Genomic DNA, 17,949 nt, shown 5'->3' with positions numbered 1-17,949 from the left:
TCCTCTTTTTCCATGAAGAGAAACAGTGTTTGTTTAATTGCGCTGATATTTCCATGCTGCCCGTTATAAATTCTCTAGAACCTGGCTGTCTCTATGCCTTATATCTCCAATGACTATACTTCGTTGAATATAAAAAAAGCATCTCTTCGTAATTATCTTAACTCACATTATATTTAAGAACTCTTTAATTGTTATGCTGATATATTTGTTATTGGCCTTCCTCATAACTCCCAACAAGCTCAATGTAAACTTCATAAGCAGTAATTTTGTGCTTTGTACTTTCAGTACAAGATTAGCATTTTGTCCACCATTGTATAAAACCTTTCTGAACTTGGAGACAAAGAATTAGAGAGCATGTTTATCCAACAATTTGTCACAATTTAGCATCCTTTAAACAATTAGTAACATACCTTTTCCCTTGTTAAGTTTAGGTGTTACTTAGAATATAATATTCAGTCATATCTGAATTAGAGTTTGGTTGCACAGTGGGAGTGCCATTAGAAAATTTAAGTAACCACAAAACTTCATTAGTTTTTGGGGACTGGCAGATCAGCCTAATTCTCAAATGTTAACCTCTGCCAACCTACTTTTATTTGTAGATACTAAGAATCCTCTATTTAATTTAAAGCTGTTGCAGGGTAATACAAACACAACAGATGTTCCAACATTTGCAAAAGCAGCTCAGAGAACTCAGTGTAAACTGAAAGAGAACAATAGTCAATTCCTGCCACATCAGGTTGTGTATGCAGGTGTGACTGAATGAGTCACTTGATTTTTCAACTTTCTAATGTTTTATAGAAGACCCCTGTAACATTTTGTAATCTATAATTACGCTGGATTAGTCTCAGATTTTGACACAGAACCATTGACAAGAAATTCATTTGTTCTTTCTTGATCAATTCTTTATAAAAACTCTAGTTATGCAGCATCTGGAGTATTTTATACAGTTCTGGTCGCCCCATTATAGGAAGGATGTCAAGTTTTTGGTGAGGGTGCAGAAGAGGTTTACCAGGATGCTACCTGGATTTGAGGGCATGTGTTATAACGAGAGTTTGGACAAAGATGGGTTGTTTTCTCTGGAATGACAGATGCTGAGGGGAGCACTTATAGAGGTATATAAGGTTATGAGAGATATTTTTACAGACAGTATCTTTTTTCCCAAGGTTGAAATGTCTAATACCAGAGGGCATGCATTTATGATGAGAGGGAGTATTTGCAAAGGAGATGTCAGGGGCAAGTTTTTACTGAGTGGTGGGTGTGTGGAAAACTGCCTGGGGTGGTGGTAGAGGCAGATACATTAGGGACATGTAATAGCCATATGAATGTGAGGAATATGGAATGATATATACATTGTGTAGGGATGAGAGATTAGTTTAGTTGGCCATTTGATTATTAATTTACACTCAGACCCTGCATAACACTACCCAGCATTCTGCTAATTCATTACAACATGGTTATTGAATTTTTTAAATGAAAAAAATTCATTCTAAGCAAGACTTAAAACTTTTGAAGAGCAGCCACCATTACAGTAGACATTCAGTCAGCTAATGAGAACACTTTACATACACTCTGAGCCACTCACAGCCAATCACGTATTAGTTCACACTCTGCCTCCTCCAAGTGTGTAAACATTCTTGCTCCCTCGCCAATTTATTCCATTTTTTTTTAACCAATATTGTCTGGAAAACAGCTTGCAACTTCTAGTGAGGGTAGTAGATCTAAAGTGTCTCGGAAAAGCCTTAACATAGGTGTGAAACTGCATTCTCATGGTGAAACCCGTAATTATGAAGAGCTTTGAGAATTGGCAGAACAATGCATCCTGGGTGAGTCTGATGAAGAAGAGGAAACACCAGCAAGAAACCTCAACCACAAAATTCCTCAGCACTAGCATCACCACGATCACACAAATCATGGACCAGTTCATTGACCAGAGAGGTGTTTTCGACATGATGTATCCACCACACGCCTCCCTCCACTGCTGCTGTGATGTGTTGCTGTTGCACTGATGTACAGGTTGGGCCTATTTGCCTGTTTGTTACTCCACGAATGACTGTGTATACATAAAATAATATATCATATATCTCGGTTTGATTTTTTTTATCAGGCACTCATGTTCATTTACGTAAAGTTATAATGACCCCACATCGCACTGATTTACATAACATTTCACCTCCAAGGATCGCATCCTCAGCGTTTAAGCAGGGTCTGAGTGTGTTTGGTTTGCCACAACATTGTGAGCCAGAGGGCATGTTCCTGTGCTATACTGTTTTATGTTCGATATTCTATGTAACCAAAAGTATGGAAAAGGGGAAATGAATGAATATGATATATTTCAAATTTTTTTGCTTAAAATCTCACACAGGTGGTCGAACAAGTTTAATGAGTAACTGTTAAGAGTTGATTAATAGACCAAAAGCAAGGAGTTGGAATAAATGGGTTTTTCTCAGGTTGGCAATCTTGGATTAGTCAGATATGCGTGTGTGTGCATGCGCCCTTAACTCCTGGTGGAGTCGTCAGGGCGCCGTCATGACAAGCTTTTTGCACCAATCTTTTTTTTTCCGGTGTGCTCATTGTACGGCGTGTCTTGGGCATCTGAAACCTGGCAGAACACATCCCTCTCCAGGTTTTATTTTTACGAGATCAAGTTGTTAGCTCGACACTCAACCCAGGTACAGATGGAGAGCGTGCAAGGGAGCTCTCGTCCCGAAGTCCTGCACTGATGCCACTACGCCACCAGCCGGCATAGTCAGATATACTAGGGAGTTTTAGAGATGTTTAGATAGGCACAGGAGTGTAAGGGAAAATGGAAGGATATGAACATTGTGTTGGCAGAAGAGATTAGTTGAGTTGGCCATTTGATTACTAATGTAATTGGTTCAGCACAATATTCCAGTGTTGTAGTGTTCTGTGTTCTACGACCCATAGTACAAAGTCAATAGATGTGAATTTGAGTAGGAAACAGAATGTAAGGAGGCTAAGAGATTGAGTAAAAACATGGCAGATGGAAAATACTGAGGAAAAAAACGTAACAAAACAAAAGGGTGAAGTAGTTGCTACAGACTGGGAAGTGTTGACTTTTAATCGCACCAATTGTTTTGTACACAGAATACTAAATTGCAAATGCAGTAAATGAGTACCCTAAATATCACTGGCGTTTATTGAGAGAGGATCTGAGTAAAATTATACTGTATTATTACAAAGATAATATGATGAGACCACACCTACATTATTACATACAGTTTTAGTATTCTTACTTAAATGATATACATACCATGGTGGGAATACTCGGAAGATTCCCCACACTGGTCCTGATCTTCGAGAAAGACCAAATGGTGTAATCCTGCTCCTAATTCTTAACGTTGCTATAAATTGCTGTTTTACAACAACTTTGAGGGGAAAAAACACTGGTATCTGCATTCAGAAAAAAATGTATTCACTTTACTAATTAGATAATCAACATAAGGAGGTTTACTGAATTGCCTTGCAAATAGAAGGGAATGAGGACAGGAATTAGCATATGTACCATCATGGCTATGAAAATCAATTTTTATAGTTTCTCTATTTAATGTTCTATTTGCTTGGCCATGAATGGTATTAAAACATCTGATAATATCTAGAAATATCATTATGCATCAATATAAGTGCTGTTTTCTCCTTTCTTATGTCATTTTAAGGATGGATATCAACATCTTTTATCTACTCAGGTTTTGTGCTTTTGACACTTCACAACTACATTAAACCTTCCACCAGAAGATTAGAGTTAAGAAAATTAAACGGCAGTGGTATCATGCAGAGATAAGAACTGCATTGAAACTCTAATAATATTTGAAAGCATTCACATTTACATAATGTGCTTGAAAAAGATTCCAAGATCTTGGCTAAGGGATTAAAAGAATATTCACATCCAGATCAGGAAAACAATGAAGTAAGGCATGCAATAATTCATCACTTAAGTAAATACTCTTCAAAAGACTGATGGAACGGTATTAATGAAGGGTTAAGGGTCAGTTAAAGGCCTGTGTGGGTCATACTTTAATGTTTGCACATGATGGTTGTTATGAGCTTTTAGCTTGTGTTTTTTGTTTTCTCCTACTGCTTCAAAGTTTCCTCATTCACATTTCTTGCAATTTCAACACTTTGACCTTCTCAGAAGTTGTATAATTGAATCTAAGTTAATTGTTTATGATCTTGCAAATAAAGACAGAATTGTACTTTATCACCAGATGCATACATATATTGTTTTATGAAGTTTATAACTTCTATAATCATTAATATCATCTGACAAGTTCTATTTATTGCAAAAGATCAGCCACACATTGTATTAAACAAATATAAAGTGATAATTGATCATGTTTTAAAACTGTGTCTAGGCTGAATTTTGTCACTAGTATAATTATGAGTCAGTTCAGTTCATGCTTATTCATACATGCCACCTTGGGCTAATCCTTTGACCACACTTGCCTGCTGCAGAACTGCAGGATGACCTGTGCTAGAGACCTTCATTGCACAGCTTCTACATGATGCAAATTATCTTGCAGCTAGCGACCATTTCTCAGGTGGTGGAACCTGAAGAACTGTACTCAATGTTGACAGCAATAAGCTGTCACGAGAAATGCATCTTTCATTGTTCCTGACACTTTAAAACAATTAAAGCCAGATGACAGGTCAGTAACAAGAGAAGAACTGCAGGTGCCAGAAATCAATGTAATACACACAAAATGTTGTCCTGATGAATGGTCTCAGCCTAAATCGTTCACTGTTTACTTTTTTCCATAGATGCTGCCTGGTCTGCTGAGTTTCTCTAGCATTTTGTGTAATACACCAGAATATTTTTACATTCAAAAATACAATAAAACCCAATAAAATACTGTTAATTTGGTTGTTTTTTACCTTTTCAGTTGCCTGAAAAAGTTTGTGAGCCCCTTGCGATTATCTGTTTTTTTGCATTAATTAGTCATAAAATGTGGTCTGATCTTCATCTAATTTACAATAGTAGACAAACAGAATCTTCCTAAACTAATAACACAAACAATTGTACTTTTCCTGTCTTTATTGAACACATTGTTTAATAATTCACAGTCCAGGATGGAAAAAGTATGTGTGTTTAATAACTGGTAGAACCTCCTGTAGCAGCAATAACCTGCACCAAATGTTCATGCAGCTGCTGATCAGACTTGCACAAAGGCGAGCAGGAATTTTAGACCACTCCTCTATACAAAACTGTTTCACTTCATCAATATTTCTGGGATACCTTGCATGAAAAGCCCTCTTCAGGTCATGCCACAGCATCTCAATTGGGTTAAGGTCTAGACCGACTTCACCATTCCGAAACATGAATTTTCTTCTTTTTAAACCAATCTGTTGTTGATTTACTCTTGTGTTTTGGATTATTGTCTTGTTGCATCTTCCAACTTCTATTAAGCTTCAGGTGACAGACCGCTACCCTGACGTTCTCCTGTAAAATGCCTTGATACAATTTTGAATTCATTGTTACCTCAACCATTGAAAGCTGTACAGGCCCAGAGGCAACAAAGCAGCTCCAAAGCATAATGCTCCTTGCACCATGTTTCACAGATGGGATGAGGTTTTGGTGTTGGTCTGCAGTGCCCTTTTTCCTCCAAACATAGCAATGTGCATTTCTGCCAGAAAGTTCTTTTGTCTCATCTGTCCACAGAACATTGTCCCAGAAGCATTGTGGAACATCCAGGTGGTATTTTGCAAACTTTAGATGTGCAGTAATTTTTTTTCCCTCTGGAGAGCATTGGTTTCCTCCGTAGTGTCCTTCCATGAAAACCGTTCTTGTTCAGTGTTTTCTGCAGGTCTTTTGCAGAGCTCTTGGTGTGATATTTGCTGGACGCCCACTCCTAGGGAAGAGTATCAACAGTACTGAATTTCCTCCATTTGTAGACAATTTCTTTGTAGACTGTAGGTCTTTAGAAATACTTTTGTAGCCTTTTCCAGCCTCATGCATCTTTACAATTCTTCTAAGGTCCTCTGAAAGTTGTTTGGATTGAGGCATGGTGCACATAAGCAGATCTTTCTTGAGAAGAGCAGACTGCCTGTAACCTGACTTTGTGCATCTTTTTTATAGAGCAGGGCACCTCTACAACCCACACCTCCAGTCTCATCTCATTGATTGGAACACCTGACTCCAAACAGCTTTTGTAGAAGGCATTACCCCAGAGGTTCACATGCATTTTTGAACCTAAGCTGTGATTGTTTAAACGGTGTTCTCAATATTGATGAGAAGAAGTATGATTGTTTGTGTGTTATTAGTTTAGGCAGATTATGATTGTTTATTATCGTGACTTAGATGAAGATCAGACCACATTTTATGAGTAATTATTGCAGAAAACCAGGTAATTGCAAAGGATTCACAAACTTTTTCTTGCAATTATATGTTCATGGAGTGTAAACACCACTAGCCATGCTGATATTATGCATTTGTACTCACTCCCTATCAGGAGTATAATCTGTAATGTTGCATTCAGTTCTAGTTACCCCATTATAAGAAGGATGTGGAGGCTCTAGAGAGGGTGCTGAAGAAATTTACCAGAATGCTGCCTGGATTAGAGACATGTGCTAAAAGGAGAGTGCTAGTGATGAGAAGAATGATCAAGCTGTTTTCTGTTAAATAGCAGTGACTGAGGAAAGACCTGGTAGAACCTTATAAAATTATGAAAGGCAGAAATCACACAGCCAGCTGGTATCTTTATCCCAAAGTTGAACTATCTAATATTAGACAATGTGCATTTAAGGTGAGAGGGGTTCAGTTCAAAGCAAGTTTCTTATACAGAGAGTGACAGTGCTTGGAATGCACTGCCAAGAATAGTAGTGAAGGTAAATACTATAGAGACTGTAAGATGGGCACATGGATATGCAGGTAATGGAGAGAGATGGACAATATACAGGCTGAAGGAATTAGTTTAGTCAAGCATTCAGTTGCTAGTTTCATTCGTTTGGCACTGTTCCTTTGCTGAATATTCTTTTTGACTTAAGGAGGCTGATAAAAGTCACTTGCCTTTGTTTGCCTGGAGTCACAAATAGTCAAGTCAGGTAATGACAGCCTACTGTCATCCCTCGATAAAAAATAAGTGAACCAGCTGTCTTTTGCAATAATCTTGTAGCTTCATGATGTATAGTTATCATTCAGAAAAAAGTGAGATGACTTATAATTTAAAATGCAAGTGCATTTAATTTTAGACCAAAGGTGACATGCAGCTCAATGTAAGGTCAGTGTGCTCTGTTGTTGCTACTGACCTCAGTGAGATGGTGGAGCAAGAGCTCCAGTGCGTTGTGTATTTTCACTTTACGTTAGTGGAAGATGAGAATCCTTTGGAGGGCAGATGGTAGTTTAGTAGGGACTGCTACCCACTACAAACCATGATCCAGCCCACGAGGTATGTCTGCAAGCTCACTGTTATCAGGGAATAGTTCACTGATTCTGAACAAAAAGCAAAAGAATGGCAGGTGCTACATTCTGAAATAAAACCAGAAAATGCTCTGCATGTCAGGCAGCATCTGGGAAAAGTGAAACAAGGTTCATGATCCAGGTCGATGGCATTTTGTTGAAAGGTCATTGATCTTGTAGACTCACTGTTTCTCTGTCTGTAGAAGTTTATTGTCCCGTGGAGTTCTTCTGGCACACTGAATACACAAATAAAGTTCAAAGTAAATTTTATTATCAAAGTACATAAATGTCACCATATACAACCCAGAGATTTGTCTTGTGGGCATACTCAGCAAATCTTTTGGACAGTAACGAAAGCAGAATCAATGTAAGATCAACCAAAGTGCAAAAGACAAACTGTGCAAATATAAATAGAAATAAATAATGAGATAAGTAGCCTGTAAAGTGCCATCACTGGTTGTTGGGAACATTTCAATGATGGGGCAAGTGAAGTTGAGTGTAGTTATCCCCTTTTGTCCAAGAGCCTGATGGTTGAGCAGTAGTAACTGCTCTTGAACCTGGTGGCGTGAGTCCTGAGGCTCTTGTACCTTCTACCTTATGGCAGTAATGAGAAGAGAGCATGACCTGGATGTTACTACTTATTGTGAAGTTTGATTTATTGAATAATCACTTCAAGTTTGGAAATTATGCATCAAGTTTACTTCACTGAAATAAGAAGTAGAATTAAGAGATTGTCAATTAAATTTCTGATGTTTAAGATATTCAATTAAAATTAATTAGAAACAGAGCCAGAACAAGCTTTCATAATGCACACTAATGGAATTTTAATTTGCAATTCTGTGAAGAAGTCAGATGCCGTTGCTATTCCAGCTGTGCAGAATATATATAACAAGTACCAACAACATCATATGCAATGAATGAGTTAACTAGGGAAGATTTGATCAAAAATGAAGAAGCTTGTTAAAGAACTTTGGGTAGAATGTACTTAATTGTTTAAGCCCACATAGTTTAATATCTTTCCGTGCTCTCAATATGGTGTTCCAAAACCTTCTGCTAGTCAAGCCAATTCTGAATCCATGTAGCCAGTTTACCATGGATTCCATGCCTTCTGATTTTCTGAATGAGCCTACTGAATACCTTGCTGAAATCCAAATACACTACATCTACCACTCTACTTTCAATTTGTTTTTTCACTTCCTCGAAGAAGGCAATAGTTGGAGATAGCTTTTTACGGTTTTAATGTATAAATGATTTTGCAAGTCTTGAATGAAAATTGGTTGAATGAAGGAAAGTTAGGAATTGTGCAGTAATTTCACTGAAATATTGGCATTTGTTAGTATAATGAATTCTATATACGTGCAATTTCTTTGTAAGACTTAGTATTAATCATTTTAAAATATATGAAAGCATGTATTCAGATTTTGCCATGTGAAGAAAAGGTAAAAAAAAAGGGGCATTGTCTGGTGTCAGACAAACTACTACAAGTGGTGGTTCACATTTGTTATAGTTTCTTGAGCTAATAAAGTAAATTTGGAAGATTTTATTGTTAGATATTTTTGGTCCGTTATTTACCAACACTAAGTGATTTGCAGTGTATGCTAAGAATTTCCAGATAGGATGCAAATAAGCATTTCGAGGTTGTCTTGCTGTCAGTATGTAAGGAATATTTCAATTGGAATAGTCAAGTTACTTAGCTACATCTCAAAACACCTCTGTCACAATATTTTAGAAAAAATGGGTTGGATTCAGTACTTGAAGATGCAATTTGTCTGTGGTTTTTGAGATAAATGTAGAACCATCTGGCTGACAAAGTTCTGAATCACCATTATACTTAAACAAGGTATGATAACTGAAGAAGAGAATTTTACTGTGATAGTGCAGCAATTACTAGAAATAAGAAAAGCTGATGGGTGGGTGGTGGTGGTGATAGGTTCAATGCATAGTTCAAGACATCTGTATGGTTGGAATAAGTTAATGAAGTAAGCTTTGACAGTCAGGCAACTGAAACAAATATTATATTAATATACTTAATGCTATGCTTTGAATCAAATTTATGTGGGTTGATAATGTGTCTAATAAAAATTATTTACAGGTGTGATTAGTCAAATCTTCCATGGTTGATTCGCATGCTTCCATATAAATTGGATACAAGAGACCGCCGCATTATAATTGTTTGAGTTACGGGAATTTGCCCAAAAAGAACTCGCAAATCAATGCCCAGAAATTTGAGATATGGAATAATATTTGCTCTCAAAAACAGTAAATGAATAAACACAAAACTAACTTCTCTTTAACTCTCATTTCTTGACGCAAGCACAGGTGAGGCCGCTTCACATTGTAAAAATATTACATCAAGTCTATTCCGAAGAGCACAAGCCCCACTCTCTCATTACAATAGCCTGTACTTATTGTTTTGATTTAATGTGTATTGTGGTTGTAGTAATTGTCAAACTTTTCTAAATTTCAGAGAGAGTTCGTGAGATTCAGGAGAAGTTAGAAGTATTCATTGAAGCACTTCTTCAAGAAAAATAGTAAGATTTCTAATACATGAATGGGTTTTCAAAATTAGCATCTTTTTTTTAGTATAAATTTATTAAAAGATTTGTATTTTAAGAGCTCTATTCTTGGCTAAATATTTCCCCAATAAGTGTTTGAATTATAGTGCAAAAAGACATCCTAAGCTCTATTCCTTTAGGAAACATGAACACTACAATTATTTTCAGCTTTCAAAAATGTTAACATATTGATCAGAGATTCTGTGCCTAGCAGCCATTCCAAGAAATGTGCTCCAGTATTCTCTGTTGAAGGAAGGCATCAGCATCAAGCTTGATTGTGATCCTTGCTATCCTTACAGAGGAACAGCTGCCAGTAGCTGTCAAGATATTCATATAAATATTGGCCAGTTGGCTGAAAGCACTGAAGCAGCAGGCATCTTAACAAGTCCTCTTTGCAAATCAATATTTCCAGGAAATGAAGAATATTGAGAGAACTGGCCAAGATAATTAACATGAAGGAAATAATAATTAAGAAAACTTGAGTAAAATCTGCTCATCTACTGTATATTCATTCAAAAAGCCAGTTAGTAATGATAAGCAAGGAACACACATAAAATGCTGGAAGAACTCAGCAGGCCAGGCAGCATATCTGGAAAAAAGATACAGTCAAGGCCTGCTACATTCCTCCAGCATTTTGTTTCTGTTGCTTGAATTTCCAGCATCTGCAGGTTTTCTCTTGTTAGTAATGATAAGCAACTTGCAGCTTTACGGTTATTTTACTGATAGTGGCTGGAGTTTATCACTAATTGTATTTTTTTGAATGTGTACCATCCGAATGATGCACTTTATTTTTCATGCTACATTAAGCAAGGATTTGGTTCAATCATAATTATTTAATTTTAGCCATTTATTCTTAAGAATTCAGTTAAACATTAGTGTACTTTTCACCATTCCATACAATTTTAGAACAATTGCCTATATCTTCGTGAAATGCTGCATTGATTTGGTAAATGCTTCCATAAACAGACGGTAAACCCATGAACACTACCTAGTTATTTTTTATGTGCTATTTATTTATTTTGGTGACTTGTTGGTTTTTATGTCTTTGCACTGTACTGCCGCTGCAACGAATTTCATGTCAAATGTCAGTGTTAATAAATCCGATTCCAGTTCTGAAAAGTACCATTTTGCCTGTACAAGCCTTAAACAGTGTGTGTTCGCAGACTAGTTGATTGCAAGAGAAACAACAAAGTGATTTCTATACTTTCTAAGTACTTCATACTGAACATTGGTCGTTGAACATTGCCAACAAATATGTATGTAGGATTTCCCAGCATAATTGTAGTATCCCTGTGAACTCAGGTCAATTCAGAATGAACTAGGGATCATACCTCTTTGTTGATTTAAAAGCTAAGCTACTGGGTAAAGCCAAAAATAGCATTTAATTTGTTTCTGGAATGTAATTTAAGTTTTATTTCCAAGTGATCATTGAAAATAGTGCTGACAGTGATTGCTGATCTCACAGGCATTCATGTTGCAGATTCACTATCAACATTTCTGTAGTATTTCAGAACCCATGATATTTGTACTGTACGTTGAAAGAATTCTTAAAAAATAACTTTGATATTGATTGGATCAAATCTTTATGCATATTACTTCTTTTATTGTTTAGGCCTTGAATAGTTAATTTATAAAATATAAATTTTATATTTAAGTATGATTATTAGCAATTGTTCACTATTGCTTAACAACAGTGAATGAGTAAGTAAAATATTATCAGAAAGAACTGCTGAGTGCCAGTTGATATGTATTTTTTTAAATATTCCAATGCTGATGAACCATTTATTGTTGCACTACATTATTTTTTCTCCTCATGCTAATTCATTCCAGACACAGCCTTTGATCTGAAGCTTTGTGACAAGAGAAGTTGCTTGAAACGGGAACCATTGGGTGAAGTGCTGCAGGGAGATAAACCATTGGCTTACATACACCTCAGAAGACTTCACTTCATAAATTGTGTACATTAAAATTATTTAATTCTCCTTGCATTCTAATCTTTGAGCTGAACATTCATGAGCAACGTTTTCCTTGCGTTTTTTATAATTTTGACATTTTCAGCACAAAAGCTTTAACTAATCAATTTTTTCTATTGTAATTTTAAATCTCCTGAAACGTTAAAATGTTGACTGCCTCAAGTATACAAGCAAGACTAAGCGTCACTGCAAGGTGAAAGCTGATGAACTGTTTTGTCGAATGTGTAAAATATTTCAGTGCAAATATTCAGATTTAGAGAAATAAAGAGCAACTGTCTGAAACTCCACTTGTTGGGGCATTATGTCGTCCGCTTGTCTTATCCAAGTACATTCAGTAGCACTTGTTGACTCACATGCAAAGATTGTATCTCACAGATCCTCAAAAGACAAGGAAATTAAAGTGTTCACAAGACAAATTATTGTCTGTACTAAATTGAAAGTCATATTTGATATGTTTCCTTTTGGATCTTTCCGTGTTGTACCAAGTCTCCAGAATTTGCGCAGATGAAAATATGAATGTAAAAAAAAAATCATAGTTTGTGATTTTTTCCTTTTGAATTGTCTAGGCCATGCATGATGTAATTATTGAGTCATGTATTTATTGAATGCCGTTGTATTTAAATAAATCGGAGTAAAATTTTGGAAATGGAAGTGCTGACTTTGAAATGTTTCCCATCCATAAAACTGCTAAATGTGCTTCACTTGTGTCTCAAGCCGGCTCTGCCAACTGAGGTACAGACATAAAAAAGGGTTAAAGTTCTGAGTACATGGTCACTAATTAGTGTGGATCATATGGAATTTACTTGCAATATCACAGAATGGTTGCGTTGCTGACAGATCATTCTCCCTGACAAGTCCAAGTTCAATCCAACTAGTCACAACTTCTGCAACTGCCCCACTGCTGCAGTCTTCCATTTGATTGCTACTATTATGACTGTCTCCATTACTATCTTGACAAGCCCTAAGCAAATTGCAAAGATCAAAATTCCTCATCTTCATTTACCATCTCTGCATTCCTTGTGCACCATTTCTTGATCACTCTCCAATGAGAATAATTTCTCTCCATTTGTTCTGTCTGAACATGTCATGGTGTTAAATCTATCATATCCTCCTGTTACAACCCCAGTTCCCCCAGTCGATTATGTTGCACCATAATATGGTGGAATTCTTCATTAAGATGGAGAGTGACATAGTTAACTCAGAAACAAAGGTTCTGAACTTAAAGACGGGTAACTTTGAAGGTATGAGTCGTGAATTAGCTAAGATAGACTGGCAAATGACACTTAAAGGATTGACGGTGGATATGCAATGGCAAGCATTTAAAGATTGCATGGATGAACTACAACAATTGTTCATCCCAGTTTGGCAAAAGAATAAATCAAGGAAGGTAGTGCACCCATGGCTGATGAGAAATTAGGGATAGTATCAATTCCAAAGAAGTAGCATACAAATTAGCCAGAAAAAGTGGCTCACCTGAGGACTGGGAGAAATTCAGAGTCCAGCAGAGGAGGACAAAGGGCTTATTTAGGAAGGGGAAAAAAGATTATGAGAGAAAACTGGCAGGGAACATAAAAACTGACTGTAAAAGCTTTTATAGATATGTAAAAAGGAAAAGACTGGTAAAGACAAATGTAGGTCCCCTACAGACAGAAACAGGTGAATTGATTATGGGGAGCAAGGACATGGCAGACCAATTGAATAATTACTTTGGTTCTGTCTTCACTAAGGAGGACATAAATAATCTTCCAGAAATAGTAGGAGACAGAGGGTCCAGTGAGATGGAGGAACTGAGGGAAATACATGTTAGTAGGGAAGTGGTGTTAGGTAAATTGAAGGGATTAAAGGCAGATAAATCCCCAGGGCTGGATGGTCTGCATCTCAGAGTGCTTAAGGAAGTAGCCCAAGAAATAGTGCATGCATTAGTGATAATTTTTCAAAACTCGTTAGATTCTGGACTAGTTCCTGAGGATTGGAGGGTGGCTAATGTAACCCCACTTTTTAAAAAAGGAGTGAGAGAGAAACCGGGGAATTATAGACCGGTTAGCCTAACGTCGGTGGTGGGGAAACTGCTGGAGTCAGTTATCAAAGATGTGATAACAGCACATTTGGAAAGCGGTGAAATCATCAGACAAAATCAGCATGGATTTGTGAAAGGAAAATCATGTCTGACGAATCTGATAGAATTTTTTGAGGATGTAACTAGTAGAGTGGATAGGGGCGAACCAGTGGATGTGGTATATTTCGATTTTCAAAAGGCTTTTGACAAGGTCCCACACAGGAGATTAGTGTGCAAACTTAAAGCACATGGTATTGGGGGTAAGGTATTGATGTGGATAGAGAATTGGTTAGCAGACAGGAAGCAAAGAATGGGAATAAACGGGACCTTTTCAGAATGGCAGGCAGTGACTAGTGGGGTACCGCAAGGCTCAGTGCTGGGACTCCAGTTGTTTACAATATATATTAATGACTTGGATGAGGGAATTAAATGCAGCATCTCCAAGTTTGCGGATGACACGAAGCTGGGCGGCAGTGTTAGCTGTAAGGAGGATGCTAAGAGGATGCAGGGTGACTTGGATAGGTTGGGTGAGTGGGCAAGTTCATGGCAGATGCAATTTAATGTGGATAAATGTGAAGTTATCCACTTTGGTGGCAAAAATAGGAAAACAGATTATTATCTGAATGGTGGCCGATTAGGAAAAGGGGAGGTGTAACGAGACCTGGGTGTCATTATACACCAGTCATTGAAAGTGGGCATGCAGGTACAGCAGGCGGTGAAAAAGGCGAATGGTATGCTGGCATATATAGCGAGAGTATTCGAGTACAGGAGCAGGGAGGTACTACTGCAGTTGTACAAGGCCTTGGTGAGACCACACTTGGAGTATTGTGTGCAGTTTTGGTCCCCTAATCTGAGGAAAGACATCCTTGCCATAGAGGGAGTACAAAGAAGGTTCACCAGATTGATTCCTGGGATGGCAGGACTTTCATATGAAGAAAGACTGGATGAACTAGGCTTGTACTCATTGGAATTTAGAAGATTGAGGGGGGATCTGATTGAAACGTATAAAATTCTAAAGGGATTGGACAGGCTAGATGCAGGAAGATTGTTCCCGATGTTGGGGAAGTCCAGAACGAGGGGTCACAGTTTGAGGATAAAGGGGAAGCCTTTTAGGACTGAGATTAGGAAAAACTTCACACAGAGAGTGGTGAATCTGTGGAATTCTCTGCCACAGGAAACAGTTGAGGCCAGTTCATTGGCTATATTTAAGAGGGAGTTAGATATGGCCCTTGTGGCTACAGGGATCAGTGGGTATGGAGGGAAGGCTGGTGCAGGGTTCTGAGTTGGATGATCAGCCATGATCATAATAAATGGCAGTGCAGGCTCGAAGGGCTGAATGGCCTACTCCTGCATCTATTTTCTATGTTTCTATGTAGATCATTGTTTCTGAAACCTGGGCCACTGAAGTTAATTGAACAGGATACTTTGTTTATCACTATAATTTTGTATTTAAGGCAGAGCTTGATAGGTTCTTGATTGGTCATGGCAGCAAAGGTTACGGGGAGAAGACCGGGAACTGGGGATGAGGAGGAGAAAAAAAAAAGGATCAGCCATGATTGAATGGCGGAGCAGACTCGATGGGCCAGATGGCCTAATTCTGCTCCTATGTCTTATGGTCTTATGTAGTTGAGAGGCTGGTGGTTGAAGAGTGAGTGTGAGAGGAAATGTAGTGATAAGGAAGTTAAATGGTGGCAAGGCAATAAATGATGACTTTTTGATAGTTGATGAAGGCTATCTGTATATTCATGATCCTTTAGTTACTTTCAAACATTCACTTGAAGTATTTTTTGAAAAAGTATGCATTCTAACTTTCAAGTAGAGCTTATGAAATTCATTTTCAATGTTAAAATCTAGCATATTGGTATCTAACTCTTAAATACTGCTGTGTTTAGTTAAATATATAATTAACTTATGCTAGACAAAATAATTGTAAAATAAACTGTAGTTCAACAATAATTACACCATGTGATTTATTACATAAATACAAATTGATTCACATGTATTTATAGCTATTATCTATAAAGGCTATAGAATGTAAGAATATTTCTAACCTATTGTCCAAGCATTTATCTCTGTAGAAGCTCTTCTATAGAATCTATTTAGCTAAGTTGATTTTTGCTATATTGAGTTTCAGGTACTAACAGTTGAACATTATTTAAAAATATATATATTTTGAAGTCAGTGGAAATCGGTACTGACATTATTGTCTGAATTTGTCTTACCATTGCTGTTTGCATTAATCTATTAAATTATTGGTTGTTCAACATTAGGTACTGGTTACAACAGTATTAGTAAGTATCTCTGTTGTAAAATGTAAGAAACAAACATTTTAGTGTCTAATTTTAACCCTTGTTATTGCCATTTAAGGCATTTAAATAGACTCCCTTATAATTCTGTATAATTGAAGTTTCTAGGATTTGCCTTTCAGTTATTCAGCCATAGACTGAATCCCCACAGAATTCCTTCATACAGTACAAAATCAAAAGTAGAAAGGTGAATTTAAGAATGGTATTTGGAATGATCCTTTGGCTCCAGCTTATTATTATACCATATGTAGACTGGTTCAACAGATGTGAGAAGATTTGGTTATGACTGGCCATCTTAAACTGAACTTTTACCCATTGACTCTTTGCAAATGAAGTGCCCGTTCTTTGAATGTTATCAGCTGACAGCATTCAGGAGCTGGGGAGGATGCAATGCAACATTAGCATTTCCAAAGATTTGCAGTGACTAATAGTATGACTACAGAACTGTTGCTCATTTGTGTACTCCTATTATGTTGAAGACACAAAGAAGCTGAAGCCTGGTAAAGACCTGTCACATCTTGCTGTCTTGTAGACAGCCCAGAAGCTTCATCCCTTTTTTGGAAGGCCTGTTCCTTGTCCCTCCCCATCCCTCAAAGGCAGTGAATGATCTCTGAGGTAGGTAAATTTATTCAGTGATACAGAGCGAATGATTCTATTCTGACTTCATGCCTGTACCATTTGTTTCCCAGCTTGTTATAGGGATGTGGTAGTTTTCAGAGTTTTGTTTCTAATGATATCCTCACTGGAATGGAGTTAATGGAGACCTTGTTTGAACTCATCAGAGCTGAAATTCTGCTGTTACAAGCACTGACTGTCTCGGAAGTTTATACAAATGAGGTTGGAGGGGGAGGGCTTTTAGCAAAGTGAAGAGATGACATTTCCCCTGAGCTGAAGGTTAAATTTGATTAAAGTCATACAAGTATTATTTTGCAGAAAATGCACCAGTGAACAGACCTTAGGAGTCATCAAAAAGCATTTCTTGGTATAGTCTCTTTAAGCAATCCTGTTTTGCTCTGTTTTATTTTCTGTAAGAGACTCTTAAACAATAGGTATATACCAGGATCCCTAATGCAGACCACTGGCTATACATGGAATTTCAGATCTTTGCTGTGGATTTTTGTCTAAAATGCACAATGTTTTTAATGTTTAAGAAAGTAAATGCAAAACTAGTTGCATGGTGTTTCCTGAAAGCAGGCTCTATTTTATAATTGAGTAAAAAAAATTACAGATATTTGATGCACTTCTTCAATGTTTACACATTTGGATATCCAGGGAAGGTAAATAAGTTTTTTTAAGAAATAAGACATCTTCTATCTAAACAGTCTTGCTATCCCCTTTATAGTGACTTCCAATTCCAATATCTATTAACTGTTTGAATGCATTTGTGGTAATAGCACCTGACAGATTTGTAACTCTACTAAATCAGATTGAAAGAAATATTAAGATTATTTAAAGCACTTAACGTGAAAGTCAATATCATTTGGAGCAGAAAATCTCTAAGAAGTGATAAATCAAAATGCCACCAAACTGCTGCAAAGACATCTTGGACTACATTTCTGAAACAAACCCAAAGAAAACTATAAATTGTCAAGATACTAGTTTTTATATACATATCAATATGGCCAACATGAACTTTGAAGAACTCAGG

At 37.0% G+C, this 17,949-nt stretch overlaps 1 protein-coding gene across 5 annotated transcripts in view; it reads left to right on the top strand.

The window, feature by feature from the left end:
- The window catches only part of opa1 (OPA1 mitochondrial dynamin like GTPase), a 157,952-nt gene extending 145,341 nt beyond the window's left edge, over positions 1-12,611 (top strand). For all 5 annotated transcript variants that reach the window (XM_063045731.1, XM_063045734.1, XM_063045732.1 and 2 more), the window contains 2 exons: positions 9,879-9,942; positions 11,797-12,611. In XM_063045731.1, the coding sequence (XP_062901801.1) occupies positions 9,879-9,942; position 11,797 (65 nt within the window). In that variant the 3' untranslated portion in view covers positions 11,798-12,611. The remainder of the gene's footprint in view (positions 1-9,878; positions 9,943-11,796) is intronic.
- Positions 12,612-17,949: the final 5,338 nt, after the last annotated feature.

The sequence above is a fragment of the Mobula hypostoma genome, chromosome 4, assembly GCF_963921235.1.
Source record: "Mobula hypostoma chromosome 4, sMobHyp1.1, whole genome shotgun sequence".
NCBI lineage: Eukaryota > Metazoa > Chordata > Chondrichthyes > Myliobatiformes > Myliobatidae > Mobula > Mobula hypostoma.
Note: the sequence above shows the minus strand (reverse complement) of the source record. Positions and strands in the feature narration are given on the sequence as shown.